The 14,775-nt window shown below is 37.0% G+C and overlaps 1 protein-coding gene across 3 annotated transcripts in view; it reads right to left on the bottom strand.

Moving 5' to 3' along the window:
• The window catches only part of LOC137408852 (chloride channel protein 2-like), a 58,557-nt gene that overhangs the window by 42,321 nt on the left and 1,461 nt on the right, over positions 1 to 14,775 (bottom strand). For all 3 annotated transcript variants that reach the window (XM_068095433.1, XM_068095434.1, XM_068095436.1), the window contains exons 2-6: positions 12,947 to 13,105; positions 8,797 to 8,953; positions 7,870 to 7,998; positions 4,982 to 5,113; positions 2,447 to 2,580 (exon numbers count right to left, since the gene is read on the bottom strand). In XM_068095433.1, the coding sequence (XP_067951534.1) occupies positions 2,447 to 2,580; positions 4,982 to 5,113; positions 7,870 to 7,998; positions 8,797 to 8,953; positions 12,947 to 13,066 (672 nt within the window). In that variant the 5' untranslated portion in view covers positions 13,067 to 13,105. The remainder of the gene's footprint in view (positions 1 to 2,446; positions 2,581 to 4,981; positions 5,114 to 7,869; positions 7,999 to 8,796; positions 8,954 to 12,946; positions 13,106 to 14,775) is intronic.

The following is a 14,775-nucleotide window of genomic DNA, read 5'->3' as shown; positions in this document are numbered from 1 at the left end:
GTTAAAGGTTGACTTGCAACAAAATTCACATTACAGTTATTTGATATCAAAAGATTCACCACGTTTTACTCCGCTGTGCTGTAAGTGCAAAATATGTGAAAATGTGATTACAAGCTCTTAAAAGCTCAAAAACGACCCGTTAATTGCAGCCATTACGAAAACGCTGTAGTTTGGAACCCCTTTATTTCGACGACGTACTTAACACAACGTGGTTACTGTTTTGACACGTGATGTTATCACGTGAGATGAAAGGCCAATAATAGGCTCAATATAAAACGTCTCGTAGCACTAGTTTATGACAAACACTTCGGGTTCTACCGGAAACCCTTTATCAAATATAGATGCTCGCTACTTTACAGTTTCGCTTCAGTTTGGCCTAATCATCTAGCCGTAATCTGATCATGTGACCCACACATCCTGCCATACAGCGATCAATTTTTGCAGCATTTTTCGACTATCGTAGGTGACCAATAGGCTCGTCATGTTTATCAGAGGATGATATGCACTCCTTCGAGCTAAGGTTAAAACTCAAGTGAATTTTTACGGTAGGTTTTGAGATATCAGTGCTCAAAGTGGCAGCATTACAATGATGACGATGAAATAGACGTGTGAGGACAATAGACATGGTTTTATTGAATGCGTGAAGTATATGTGTGAAAATATTTCGACGAATGAGGTTGCATGAAAGTGTAAACAGAAACCATCGTGTTCAACTACGTCCCATTTGAGCCGTTTTGGAAAGAGATTCCAACTTACGGCGTTTTCGTGATGACTGCGATTAAGTGCGTTTTTGAGCTTTTAAGAGCTTGAAATCACATTTAGACATACAGTCAAACATGGATAACTCGAACTTCAAGGGACCGAGCAAAAGTGTTCGAATTATCAGAGCGTTCAAGTTATCAGAGCACTGTCACAAGTCCATATATTTACTTATTTATTAGTAGATACATGTACATATACAAACTATAATATAAATCAAAAGCACAAATGGCTTGTTTCAAATTAAATGCTTCTAATGTAAAGTTTAAAACGTTTTCATGAAAAAGTATAGAGATTTTTCTATCACTTGAGATTGGTTTGTTGTTTGAGGTGATGTTATTGCCAGGACGTTTTTCAGATTGACATTGGCAAAACTTGATCGTTGTTGAAATGCTCAAAAGAAAAGACATTTTTTTCTTTTGGGGTTTTACCCACGATCAATTTTGCCATTTTTTCTTGAAGTTTATGCAGATTACCTTACTTTACCTGGGATTCGTTAAGAGCAACACTCCGAGGCAGTTCAATTAGAAGTTTTACGAGGTTTTACGGTACATTCTATATCACTCACGCTTTTTTAATAGATACTTATTGAATGTACACACGTATTCTGTGTTTAGGTCAAACGATGAATAGTTTTTTGTAGCTTAGACAACGTATACGTTTAATTACAACAATTTTTAAGACGTTTTAAACATTCAACAATCCGACGTTGATTCAACACGGAATCAACGTCGGAAAACTATTCATCACGGGCTAGCCGGGTCACGCACTCAAGGATTTTCGCCACGCACATACAAAACAACATGCGATTTTTGTTTTGTATGTGCGTGGCGAAAATCCTTGCGCGCATGACCCGGCTAGCCCGTGCTATTCATCGTATCGCAGTATAAATCAAATTTCACCAAACTTTTAGAAAAGTCGTTGACAAAAATATTTTGCCGATGGTGGTAATAACGACGCTTATGAATTACGAAAAGATGAAGTTTACCTCTATGGCTTTGAATAAAGTGATTTTCTAAAGCGATAACAATCGTTTCGGTAGCCGTTGAGCAAAAAAACAGTTCGAATTAACAGTGTTGAGTTCGAGTTATCTATAGCAATTTATCATTACGTGGGAACGGACCAAAGGAAATGTTCAAATTAACCATGTGTTCGAGCTACCCGTGGACGAGTTATCCATGTTTGACTGTATTTGGCACCATACAACACAACAGAGTAAGACATGGTGAATCGTTTGATACCAAATAACTGTAATGTGAATTTTGTTGCAAGTCAACCTTCAACATAATTGAAATTAGTACAAAAAGAGGATTAATTTAATATATAATTTATGGCTATTGACTAAATTTACAGCAAGTAACAATATTGTAAAGGAGAATTTTAGTTTTCCAACAAAGAATCCAATTCATTTCACACACCGCTGCACACCTTTAGCCACATATACATGGCTGATACATGGCCTAATCTGACAAACATAGCGCAAGGCGAGATCTAGCCTTGTAATAGACAGCAGACAAACAGCAGACAGCATAAGTGCGGTGGTGTTAAATATGGTGTCAAGTGAAAATACTGCTTTTGAAAGGTCAACTTCAGTATTACTAGGCAAAATGCATATCAAATTATTTCTAGTTTAACAAAAGATTAAAATTAAACTTCTGGGCGTGACGGTGGGTTTCAAGATCCCTACCTCCTTGCCGAAGGGCAGCCCACTGCCGAGAGATGTCGTTAAGCCAACCATTTTTGATAGGAGCGTCTGGAATGTGAGATATTCCTTGAGGATAACTCCTCGTAAGATGGTCTTTATCTCTGGAATGCCGGAGCCTGTAAAAACAATAGAAAGACAACTCCTAGCCAATTAAGAGTTAAGTTAAACAAAGCCCTTTTCAATGATTTTAACCTCTTAGTGTTACTAGTGATGATGCTATAGAGATTGTCAAAAAACATCGCAACTCGACAACCATTGATATTCAAAAGTGATCAATGATCATTCAAGTCTGAAAAAGACTATGGTTAGAAAATACTAGAAATGTTGGAAAATATTATTGCTAGCTGATTAAACAATCGACAATCAACAACTAGTATCCGTTCATTTAATAGAGAAAGGTACTCTGAATGCTAACCATTTGTTTTATTTAAATGGCTACCTGTCGCCTTTTCTTTTGTTTTATGATTCTTGTATGGCATAATTTGGAAAACATTTCTGTCTAAAATGAAATACCATTTGTTTTATTTAAATGGCTACCTGTTGCCTTTTTTTGTTTTATGATTCTTGTATGGCATAATTTGGAAAACATTTCTGTCTGAAATGAAATTATTGCCAATATAATAATATATGGCCTTTTACAAGCCATAAGTAGACAACTCCTACCAATTGTCTAGTTATCTTACAAAATCTAATCCTAATTCAAGTAGATGGAAACAATGATAACATACGAAAGACAACACCTGTATAAACATTGACAATGCGTGTTATCATAAATACCGTAAAACCTCTAATGGAACACCACCTTTATTTGAACACCACTTTTATTTGAACACCACCTTTATTTGAATGCCACCTCTATTTAACCCCCTATAGGCGAAGGGTTGAAAAATAGAGCGCCTCTCTTGAATTGAACGTCACCTCCATTTGACCGCCACTTTGACATTCTGTCAGCTTTACGAATCAATAATAGCAAGTGATCAGTAGAAATGTGTCCACAGAATCGTACTATTAATGACTCGGTTACCCCAATAACAATTAATTCTTTCGTTGTTTCTGTTCGTATCGAAGTCCGTGTTCCAACCTCAAAGCTTTTCAGGTTTTTTGTTAAAATTTTGATAGCAACACCATAGCAATAATTGGTAATTGTATCAGGCTAATAGTAGCTGCTCGTTTAACAGTTGTGACAAAACGGTTTACATCCACGATGGTATCTCAACAACTATTTTTAGGCTAAAAGTTGTGGTTAGCGAGACAAACTTTTACGCATTGTATTTGTGCGAAAAGCAATGCTTACAACTTTTACTTTGCTAAAAAGGTGTTTGGATGCCGATATTGACTAGTTCAGCAGTGCAGAAGAAGAGTTGAGGTCAGAAGACATTTCGGAAAATATTGGACGCCGAGAGGAAAATGTTCGTTTCCTCGAAAAGCAACAATCAAAACGCAACTGGTTGAGCAAATGGTGCAAACATCTTGGTTTCAAAATGCTAATTATTTTGCATGTATTATAAATATGGTTCATTTATGTCACTTGTTCTTGAATATATACTTGTAGCATTTGATAGATTATTAACTTAACCAAAGAAATTTGCAGATTTATAGCATATTATTTGATAGCAGCCTTGCGGTTATCGGCTTACAATTGATCGGCGCCCATAACTCTTCTTCTATTGCACATAAAGAGCTAGTTTTTGCTGCAAACTGGCAAATATATCAATGAATGCAATGAGTTTTTATGCAACATTGTTAAATATAGTTATAAAATAAAAATGTGCCTTCAACTTTAGAATGAAATAAAAAATTGAAAGCTCCAACAAACTGCACAGCGGAGCATAGGCTATAATATCATCGCAGGGTAATTGCAAGCAATATATATCAACTGGTGAAAATATTTCTCAGATTTCCAGTGCATATTTATTTAGAGGCTACGACGAGTTGGAAGTGATTTAGCAAATTTATTGCATTCGCCCGAGGGAGAGTGCAAAATATAGGCGACATTTGCTTCACCCATAAAAGGGTATTAATCTTGCCAAAATTATGACGAGCTATTTGAAAAATACAACTACAGCCTCTATTTGAACGCCACCTCTAATAAAACGCCACTACAGAGGAAGGGTTGAAAAACAGAGTAACATGGCTTTTAAATAGATGTTTTACGGTATGTTGACTGCTGCATATGTAAAGCTGAATGAATATACATGAGTAAAAATAGACACTAAATATCTATCCACCAATATGTTCTCCCTGATCTGTCTGTCCGTCCGTCCAATCGTCTGTTCGAAGCAACATTAAGAGCATTACAAAAAAAGATTGCTCTTCATATGAATCAAACTGGGATGTTTGGATTCCCAAGTAATCGCACTACCATTTGCACCACTCGACCAACTTGCTGCAATGTAGGATAATTGTGCAAATATTTATAACGCATGTTGATCTCTCACGGTGCACCGGACTGTTAACATACTAATATTAAATAAGATGCATAAAGGAATGTCAGCATGCCGACTTGCATGTACTCACCAATAGCGTTAGGCGCAACGAGATGTACAAAGTATGTGGAGAATAGAATAAGTACCACAGGATAGACGACCCAAGAGAAGACTTGCAAGGCGGGATGAATACTTGCTGCCTCTTCATACATCACTTCATGTGCTGCAATCATTTGTAACAGCGCATAGGTCTATGGTAGGTCTATGGTAGGTTAGACTGAAAGCTTACGTCTATATGAGGGAAGCTGGATGTCATGTCCATATTAAATATATATATACTATTATATATTATTATAATGTTATATATTATAGTAACATATTACATTAATATAATATTATATATAATAATACTCAACATATAATAATATTATTATATAGTATTATATATAATATCATATAAGACAGTATTATAATCCCACGACCAAATGAGGGGAGCGAATGTTTGAGAGTTTTATGATAAATGCATGTGCACACAACTCACGAAAATTATTCATCAACAACGTCGCAAACTTTTGTACCGAAATCTCATCAACAAATTTAACCATTTTTGTGTAGAGTCATTTAAGTATAATATAACGATACAAAACACATAAAAACATATTTAAATATGTTACCAAGTCTTTGAAAATTGTCGACATATTCCTAAACCTTACCCATCTGATCGGATTATACACAAATAGACAGATTAATTTGGCCGAAAATCATTATTAAAACTTTACAAGTCTTGCTTTTAACAAAATTAAGACCGGCAAACGAAATGCCGAGCGACAGAGCAAAAACCATGAAGTCGTGCGCATTTCACAAAAGAATAACGTGCACATTTCACCAGTCTATAGAATTGGCGAATTGCCGAAGGTTTCTGTGATTAACGTAGAAGTACTGAAATCGTTTCTTTTTTGCCGATTTCAAAGTAACTGACATTTCGGAAACTTTTGAGTACTTTGGTATTCTAACTGATGTTCAAAGCAGTGAAAGTAAAGGAAATGACGATGATATTTTTTCAACGATTCTTATGAGATTATTACAATATTTAATTACAAGTTTGGATGACTATTGAAGTCTTATAGTCACACTAACAACATCGATGATGGGCAATATGCTACTGTTATTATTTTTTCTAAATAGTTTTGTTAAATAATGTTTCTAAAAATCTATATAAATATCACAACTTCTTGATATTGTTAGCTATGACGTTTTGAAATGTAAACCAAATTGTGCATTAGTTTTCTATTATTACTGTATTACTATATTAATAATATTGGTTATTCTAATAATATCAGTGCATTTTACTTTTAATATTGCATTTCTCCTATTGCAGGGGGAGAGATATAAACATATAATCTTTTCCTTTCATTATTGCTGTTTGTTGTATATAATAACACCCACACCCAGTACATTATAGCTACCATTGCAGTTATCCTATTGCACTGCAGTGCCATTTGACTGCTAATATTGCATTTCTCAACCATCAGTACCCTTTCTTTTTTCAAATACAACTTTGGTCATGGGCTGTATGACAGTGGAATTACTAGTTAATATAATATAATCATATAATATTAAGCCAATATGTATCATGACATATAAATATTTCTATATTAGGCTATACATCACTAGGAAAATGCTGGATCTCAAACTAAATGAGAGTTGTCGGCGACTAGGGTTTTCCATATCAGTTACGAAAACATTAGTTATTACGGTAGTGACAACTCTGATTAGATGAGAGAATGTTGAAGTTTGCGAGCTGTAGAATGGCATTAGACAAAATAGTAGCAGTTGCTACCAAATACATCGTTATTGGCAAAAATTGGTGAAAATATTGGAGAAAATTAGCTCCGCAAGTGAATATAGCTAATGCCCAAATAATGCTGATGAACAAGGTACACATCTGTAAGACTGTTGAGATGTATAGACTTGACTGAAGTTTGGCATCTCAAGGATTATCCAAACATCCCTCAGCAATGTAAGTAGTTGTGCACCTGCTACTCTCTCACGCGCTCAAACAGGAAAGGAAAGAGAGACTTAAAAGCGCAAGCAGGCAGGAGTGCCTTGTTGATATCTCCCAAACCAGAGCACAACCCTTATCTGATAATAATACATATGGATAATTTCTGATAGTACACTTTATAAACACGTATTACCAATGAGATTTCTAACGACGTGCTAACTTATATAACATCTTTGAGTCAGGACGCCAAGGCTCATGTCAAAACGAGAGGCCTTCCTCAGCGCACGGACAAATCAGTATATGTAATGAATAAGAGTGAGCTGTATACAGGCTACCATTTGGCCATGAATTGATTAGGAGAGTAAATAAGCATATGAAGGGAGGCATAATCTATAAGAACAAATAAATAGGACCTCAGCCAACAAAACAATATCATAGGTAAAAGATGTAAACGAAATAAAATTGCTAAATTGTTATTTATTAAGTTAATAATTTTATTTATGCTTAAATGGGGTTGATTGACGCGAGTGTGCCTGGTTCTAAGGCAAGTCACCCTCGCTATGAGTAGAGTTAGTAGTCGAGATATGAGTAGTGTTACTAGTAGTGATAAGGGTAGTGATATGGGTAGTGATATGGGTAGTGATATGGGTAGTGATATGGGTAGTGATATGGGTAGTGATATGGGTAGTGATATGGGTAGTGATATGGGTAGTGTTACTAGTAGAGCTATGGGTAGTGTTACTAGTAGAGCTATGAGTAGTGCTACTAATAGTGATATGAGTATTGTTACTAGTAGAGATATGAGTAGTGTTACTAGTAGAGATATGAGTAGTGTTACTAGTAGAGATATGAGTAGTGTTACTAGTAGAGATATGAGTAGTGTTACTAGTAGTGATATGGGTAGTGATATGGGTAGTGTTACTAGTAGTGATATGGGAAGTGTTACTAGTAGAGCTATGAGTATGGTTGCTTACCCTCTTGTAGTTTTCCAATGCAGTAGTCAAGCAAGAAGCTAAGCAGGGCCATTATGCATCCGAGTAAAAAGAGAAATATCCAGTCGACACCAACACGATCAACTATGGTCATAATGATACCACCAACACCTGCAGAAAAAATGGTAAAAAACTTACAGATGTATATTCATCCTTCCTACATACTGTGAACTGATGATGCCAACCATGTGACAAGCCTGAACACAATCACAATAATTGTGATTGCATGGATAATGCGCCATCTACAGATTCAGAAAAGCAGCGAAGGCTATATATCCATGTATATGCCAGCTGAAAGTTACGGCAACACGCTACCACCAAACAGTCTGTGTACATATTCGCTAACCTCATGCACCACAATCAAGAGTTTGTGCAAGAGATTTTTCATTGTGTTTAAATACTGTTCTAAGTCTTCAGAGTCATGAGATTCACAACTACTGCTCTACAATATAACATGATCGGTAAACGATGGCGGTAGAAACTATGCAACTGTCCTGTTATACTTTATCATATGAGAGGCTCCAGTCCCTCACTGATAAATCCCAAAAAAGTTGGAACTGCAAGAGAACCCATTACTCAAGGTATTTGGGCGAATCATGCAGAAATCACAAAGAATCTCACCTGAAATTAACGGGTAGCTATAGTAACCTTACCTGCGAGACACTGGTGTCTATAGTAACCTCACCTGAGAGATACTGGTGTCTATAGTAACCTCACTTGAGAGACACTGGTGTCTATAGTAACCTCACCTGAGATACACTGGTGTCTATAGTAACCTTACCTGAGATACACTGGTGTCTATAGTAACCTCACCAGAGATACACTGGTATCTATAGCAACCTTACCTGGGAGATACTGGTAGCTATACTAACCTTACTTGAGAGATACTAGCAGCGATAGTAACCTTACCTGAGAGACACTGGTAACATGGCGACTGCTTAAACCGTCGAACCTTTTCAATTTCCTCCCTTGTCCTATGAGTCAAAATCTGTTGTTGTTTGAGGCGCTCCTCTTGTATCCGCTTGGCTAAGGCAGCGAGGTCCTCTGTCACATAGTGACCACTCATCTGCATAAAATTGTTGACATCCTTTAGACAATGTCTGGCACCCTCTAGCAAGTGCTGAGAGTTGGGGGAGAAGAAGAGGGTCAGTCAGATACATGAACAATATATCAGGCTTTGGTGCTGATTCATTGATGTCGATGCAATTCAAAAACTCAGTTTTTATCAAAACAACATATTAAAAACGTGGCACAAGTTCTGTACCGTGATGTTTAATATAAACAAAGCCTCACTTTCATTGCGACCTCTAATGAACTCTCTTCATCTACTAAAGAGAGATGAATGCGAAAAGGAGGCTGACATCACTCACAAAAACCAGTTCTTAACCTTGTTGGCCATTCTGAGCCTGAGTTTCATATGCTCTTTCACCAAAGCCTTCTTCATTACAAAAAAGACTTATTAAAAAAAAAGTGTACAGGTGCAGTAAACGTACACCTGTACACATTCATGACAGGTGTACATTTTCCTGGTGCAAAAAAAATGTGCACAACTGCTGCAAACTTACCGTTGCCAACACTTACACATACTGTTGCAAACAGTACATCGATGGTGCAAAATATGCACCAACATCACTGTGTTCAAAGAACAAAATAAATCCTATGCATGAACTCACAGCAAATTACATTTCGTTTTATAAAGACATGACTTAGCAAATCAGTGTGACTTCTGCTGTTGCCTCTGAGTGACCTCTGTCAAACCCCTGAGACTGAGTCACCAAATCTCTAGAGGTCAATCGAACCGAGGTTAAGAAATGCTGCTCTAGAATGTGGGCCTACGCTACGGAGCTACGCTGCGTTAACTTTATCTACTTTAAAGATGAACTTACACAAAACTTTAATATATCTTATCATTATGTAATGATTTGTCAATCATTTGAGATAGTTTTGATGTTTCAAGATTAAAATCGGCAAGAATTCATCGAGATTAAAACGCACAGAAGAAAAAATAATTGTGTACAAAATGGCGCGACTAGTTGTTATCATTGCGATAGATGATATGGGTTATGGGATTTAAGTTGCAACTTTACACGCCTCTATTCGATCGGTTTCTTTGAAACTATAGACATCATAATCACACTCATATCATAGACATCATAATCACACTCATATCATAGACATCATAATCACACTCATATCATAGACATCATAATCACACTCATATCATAGACATCATAATCACACTCATATCATAGACATCATAATCACACTCATATCATAGACATCATAATCACACTCATATCATAGACATCATAATCACACTCATATCATAGACATCATAATCACACTCATATCATAGACATCATAATCACACTCTCGCTTGATTTGAGCATTTTAACTGAGATCAAGTTATATAGATTTTAACCTTGAAACATCCACGCAACCAGATCACCTTAAACATCAAAACCCAATCTTAAATGATAACGAAATACAGATACTGTTTGATAAAATCTACTAAAATTAAGTGCAAGTTCATATTGAGCCTATAAACTAATCAACTCTAACATGTTTCAAATTGTAAAATCAAACATTCCCCATCAAGCGGTAAGATGGAATCAGAGAACATTAAAGATACTTCAGAATAATTTAAATTTGGAGTAGTAGCTCCCTAACACCCCCTAAGCCTACCAAATCGTAACTCTAACCGACATAAGCAGATGGATGTGAGATTGAAGGTTATTGTGCAGCACATGGAACACAGGCTCAAGGCCTTCAGATTCCATCTCGTACTCCATATTGTCGACAGTGTTGTGTTCAAAAGCTATTGCAGGACTAACTGACAACTCATGCTGTCTTACATTGTTGGCAATTGATTTTAAACTCTAGATCTGGATAAATCTGCTAATGCAATGGTGTTAAACCAATTAATTGGATAGCTATGTCTTAGGGCAGTGAGAGAGTCAATCAAGTCGATGCAACTAAGTAGAGAGGTGATGGAGGTTGACTGGAATGAGACGGGGTAAAACCGATAGGGAAGAAATGAAGGAAGCAATACTGCAAGCGGCATGCAAGAGGAATCAACTCCACAACAAATAGATAGAAAGGTATTATTCATTTGCTACTTGAACTAGAGTAAGCAGTTTTCTTAGAACAGAAAACTGCTTACAGAGACCGTTTATAGTTTAAGCTTCAGCTAGTACGCTAAAATGACTGTATACATACATGTATAAAGTACATTATATAGATATATATACTATTTCTATATGTACACAAAATATTGCTGGAATATGTCAATATGTTAGGAGATCTGTTGGAGAAGCCTACAAACGACAGTGTGTGTTGCCAACAGTGAAACACCCCTGACAGTGATGATCTGGGGATGCTTTTTGGCTCAAGGTGCAGGAAGAATTCATGTGCGTGAAGGAAGAATCAACGCTGAAAAGTACCTCAAAGTGATAGAAGACAAGTTGTTAAAATCTGCCAGGAACCTGTACAAAGATGAAGAGTGGATTTTTCAGCAGAACAACGCCCCATGTCACACTGCCAAGCGGTGTAACGAGTGGTTCGACATCCACGGTGTGAAGGTGTTGAGCTGACCTGCCCAGTCCTATTCACTTCATTTCTTCACAAAATGATAGATTCAATCGTGACTAAGAATAAACGGAATCAAGAATGCTTGTAATGGAATGCTTGGCCCATTCCAACATTTTGGAGAGTTCGGTTGCCACGCGGACAACCTCTGCTGTACTAAATAGTAGATATATACATATTGGATGTATCGTAATACTGTACTATATGAAGATACGGCAGGCCGAGCAGGTGCCTGTCTGGTGACGCAATGCTAGCCTGGCCTATGTAGGTTGGCTACACCCAGAGTCAACCTACTCAATCGAGACACCAACTGAAGGGTGGTGGAAGGTAGTTGAACGGCTGTAATAAAAGGCTAGGTACATTATGGTATGCAAATTGTACATCTGCATATCTTAGCATAATCTGCCAGCTCATGTTTATGACTGGTCACATCCCGTCAGCTAGCGCTCATTCCACTAATATACTAGCATGTCTATAAAGGCCAATTAGCTAGCTTCTCTATAGCCTTAGGATGCATTCTCTATAGCCTTAGGATGCATTCTCTATAGCCTTAGCATGCCTTCAAATTTCATACAATTTGGACAATTTTTCTGTCCAGTAGTAGATGACAAAATAAAAATATAATTTGAACAAAACCATTGCGGCAAGATAGTTGCGAGGCTAACAGATACAGACACCCCATAATACCACGATTGGAAAACGAAAAGCAAATAGTGAAGGTTTCTTTCTAACTAAAGCTTTATTGAAATATATAAACTTCCTACAAACCATCAACGCTTAAATTTGAAATCCATTAAAAACTAAAAAATCGATAGTGCCGAGTTCTCATAGGCCAAGGTCCAACATATGCCAATTCTCATAACTGCAACCTGATATTTTTGTCGATAGTTCACCTTGACCTTTGTGTACTGTTATAACCAATAGCTTACCATATAACTGACAGGTCCGGTGAATTCCAAAAATATTTTTATTGAATTTGCTCAAAGGATACTCATCTAGTCAATACAGTAACAGCTGCGAATTGATGAAAAAGGCGTGTAGAGGACAACTCCAATGTTTATATATATATGAGTTCGTCTATTGCATAAAGCATTCAGCGAAAGACATTTTTCCCCACATACCTTAACGCAGCAAACACAAGGAACCAGAAAGCTGCCTTAACAAACTGCTGGTCTGATGCCGACAGCTGAACGTTGAGTCTGTCTGTTACATACCAAAGGGGTTTCACCTCCTTAAGTATTGCTATAAATTCAATGGCCTACAGCAGTTTTATGTCTACGATCGATTTAAAAATTCAACGGTGATACAGCAAACACCTTCTGAAAAAATCAGAAAGTAAAAACAAGAGAATTCAACTCCAACTTAAATTCTCACCTCAACAATAACTGAGAAAAAATTGCAATCACGTGGCTTCATAGCACCCATTTCGATTGTCATCCAAGGTGAAAGTACAAGATTATACTTAGCTTACCAGTGTCTGCTCATAGCCGTACTTCTGGTTGGGCTTGGCTGAACCATCATCTGCATGCGAGCTCGCTAGGTCAGAAGCAGCGCCAACACGTAACGTTGCTGTCTTAGCCGCACTGGCCATACCACTGCCGACACGTCAACTTTTCATCAAAGTCGATGTCTGAATAGAAACAAACCAAAGATGTAAAATAAATACATCCTGCAATGGTCAGGAGTCACAGTCAAGCTGTTAAATGTTATCAATGCTTTCAGACTCACAGAATGTTTGTTTACACAAGCTAAGACAATAGTACAGCCACAGATCTAGTTGCGTAACAGCTCAGAGTGTATCCTCTGAGTCAGACCACGAGCGCTATGGCTACACATGCATCAATGAAATTGATGTCACGAAAAGTAGCAAGTGAAATAGTTGAAAAACATGGTGTCCAACACCAACATGTTGGTGTTGGACACCATGTTGGTGGACCAACACCACCAACATGGTGTTGATAACACCGTGTTGGTGTCACCAACATGATGTCACCAGGTTGGTGACACCATGATGGTGACACCAACGACATGGTAGAATAGCAACCGACGCTCCTATATATTAACTGCTTTTATTTGAAATTCACTAACAAAAATTGTACCATCATTCGGCAATTTTCTCTCTGAATGAAAATAGAACAATGTATGTAAATACTCTGACAAAAGCCTTTCCTATTACAGTTATTACTGTTAATATTATTATTATTACTAGTACCCTGACAGACTAATCTACCAGAATAGATCGTCAGGCGTAATGACAATAAGTACAATCATTCTAAAATGTTGAAAGGCGATTGATTAGTGCAGTCAACTGTTGGCAAAATGCCTGAGTTCAAAACTTATACAATGCTATTCTTTTCCAACCTCCAACAATGGCTTCGAACAGACGGAAACAGCTCTTACTATAGTAAAAAAAATTCAGAATTACTGACAAACTAAACCAGAGACTCAAAATCTGGAAACAAATGTTCAACGCAACTGTTTATAAAGTTTAGTGGTCGTTGTGTGGTGGAATGCATAGATATTGCATTTCTATGATGCAACCAAGCCTAGTAATTACTCTACTTTTCATTGACATGGCAATGAAAAGTGTAATTGAACCTGCGTAACTAAGCAATATGTAAACCATCTATTAAAATGGCTCCAGATATTAAACAGTACATAGAACTACTTTCGTACTATTATGTACAAATATTTTGTTTAATATTTTAATAAATCTGAAGTTCAGTTTAATTAATTACCGTATTTTTCGGACTATTAGCCGCTACCTTTTTCAGATGTTGTGAGCCATGCGGCTTATTTAGAGGCTGCGGCTATTCTGTGTCTTTTTCTTTCACCGCTAACCGGAATTAGAATCAAAACTAAAGAAAAGTTAAGAAAAGAAGCAGGCGTTGCTTTTTTATTCAGCTAGCAAATAGAACATGGAGGACAAATTATCAACTATTAATTATTTTTATTGACTCTTGCCCCATCATTTTGGAACCCAAATGAAGAGGTTCATATGAAGCAAGTTTTAAGCTCAAGGCCATCGATCTTGCTATCAAGGAAAGAAACTGCGCAGCTGCACGCGTTGATGAGATTGTTCAACTCCGACACTGAAGAAGACAACTGCAAGGGTTTCAGCAACCGTTTCCGTTTTAACCAGCAAAGTTGCTGCCGTGTTAAAAAGCACTGTTACGAGTACTGTTATGAGTTCTGCAGCCTATACAAAGGTGTGGCCTATGTATTGTTTTATTATCGGTTTTTTTTAAATAGAGCAGATGCGGCTTATATAGAGGAGCGGCTACTAGTCCGGAAAATACA

This window comes from Watersipora subatra, chromosome 11 (genome assembly GCF_963576615.1).
Source record: "Watersipora subatra chromosome 11, tzWatSuba1.1, whole genome shotgun sequence".
NCBI classification, from domain to species: Eukaryota; Metazoa; Bryozoa; class Gymnolaemata; order Cheilostomatida; family Watersiporidae; genus Watersipora; species Watersipora subatra.
This window is presented reverse-complemented; position numbering and strand designations above follow the sequence as displayed.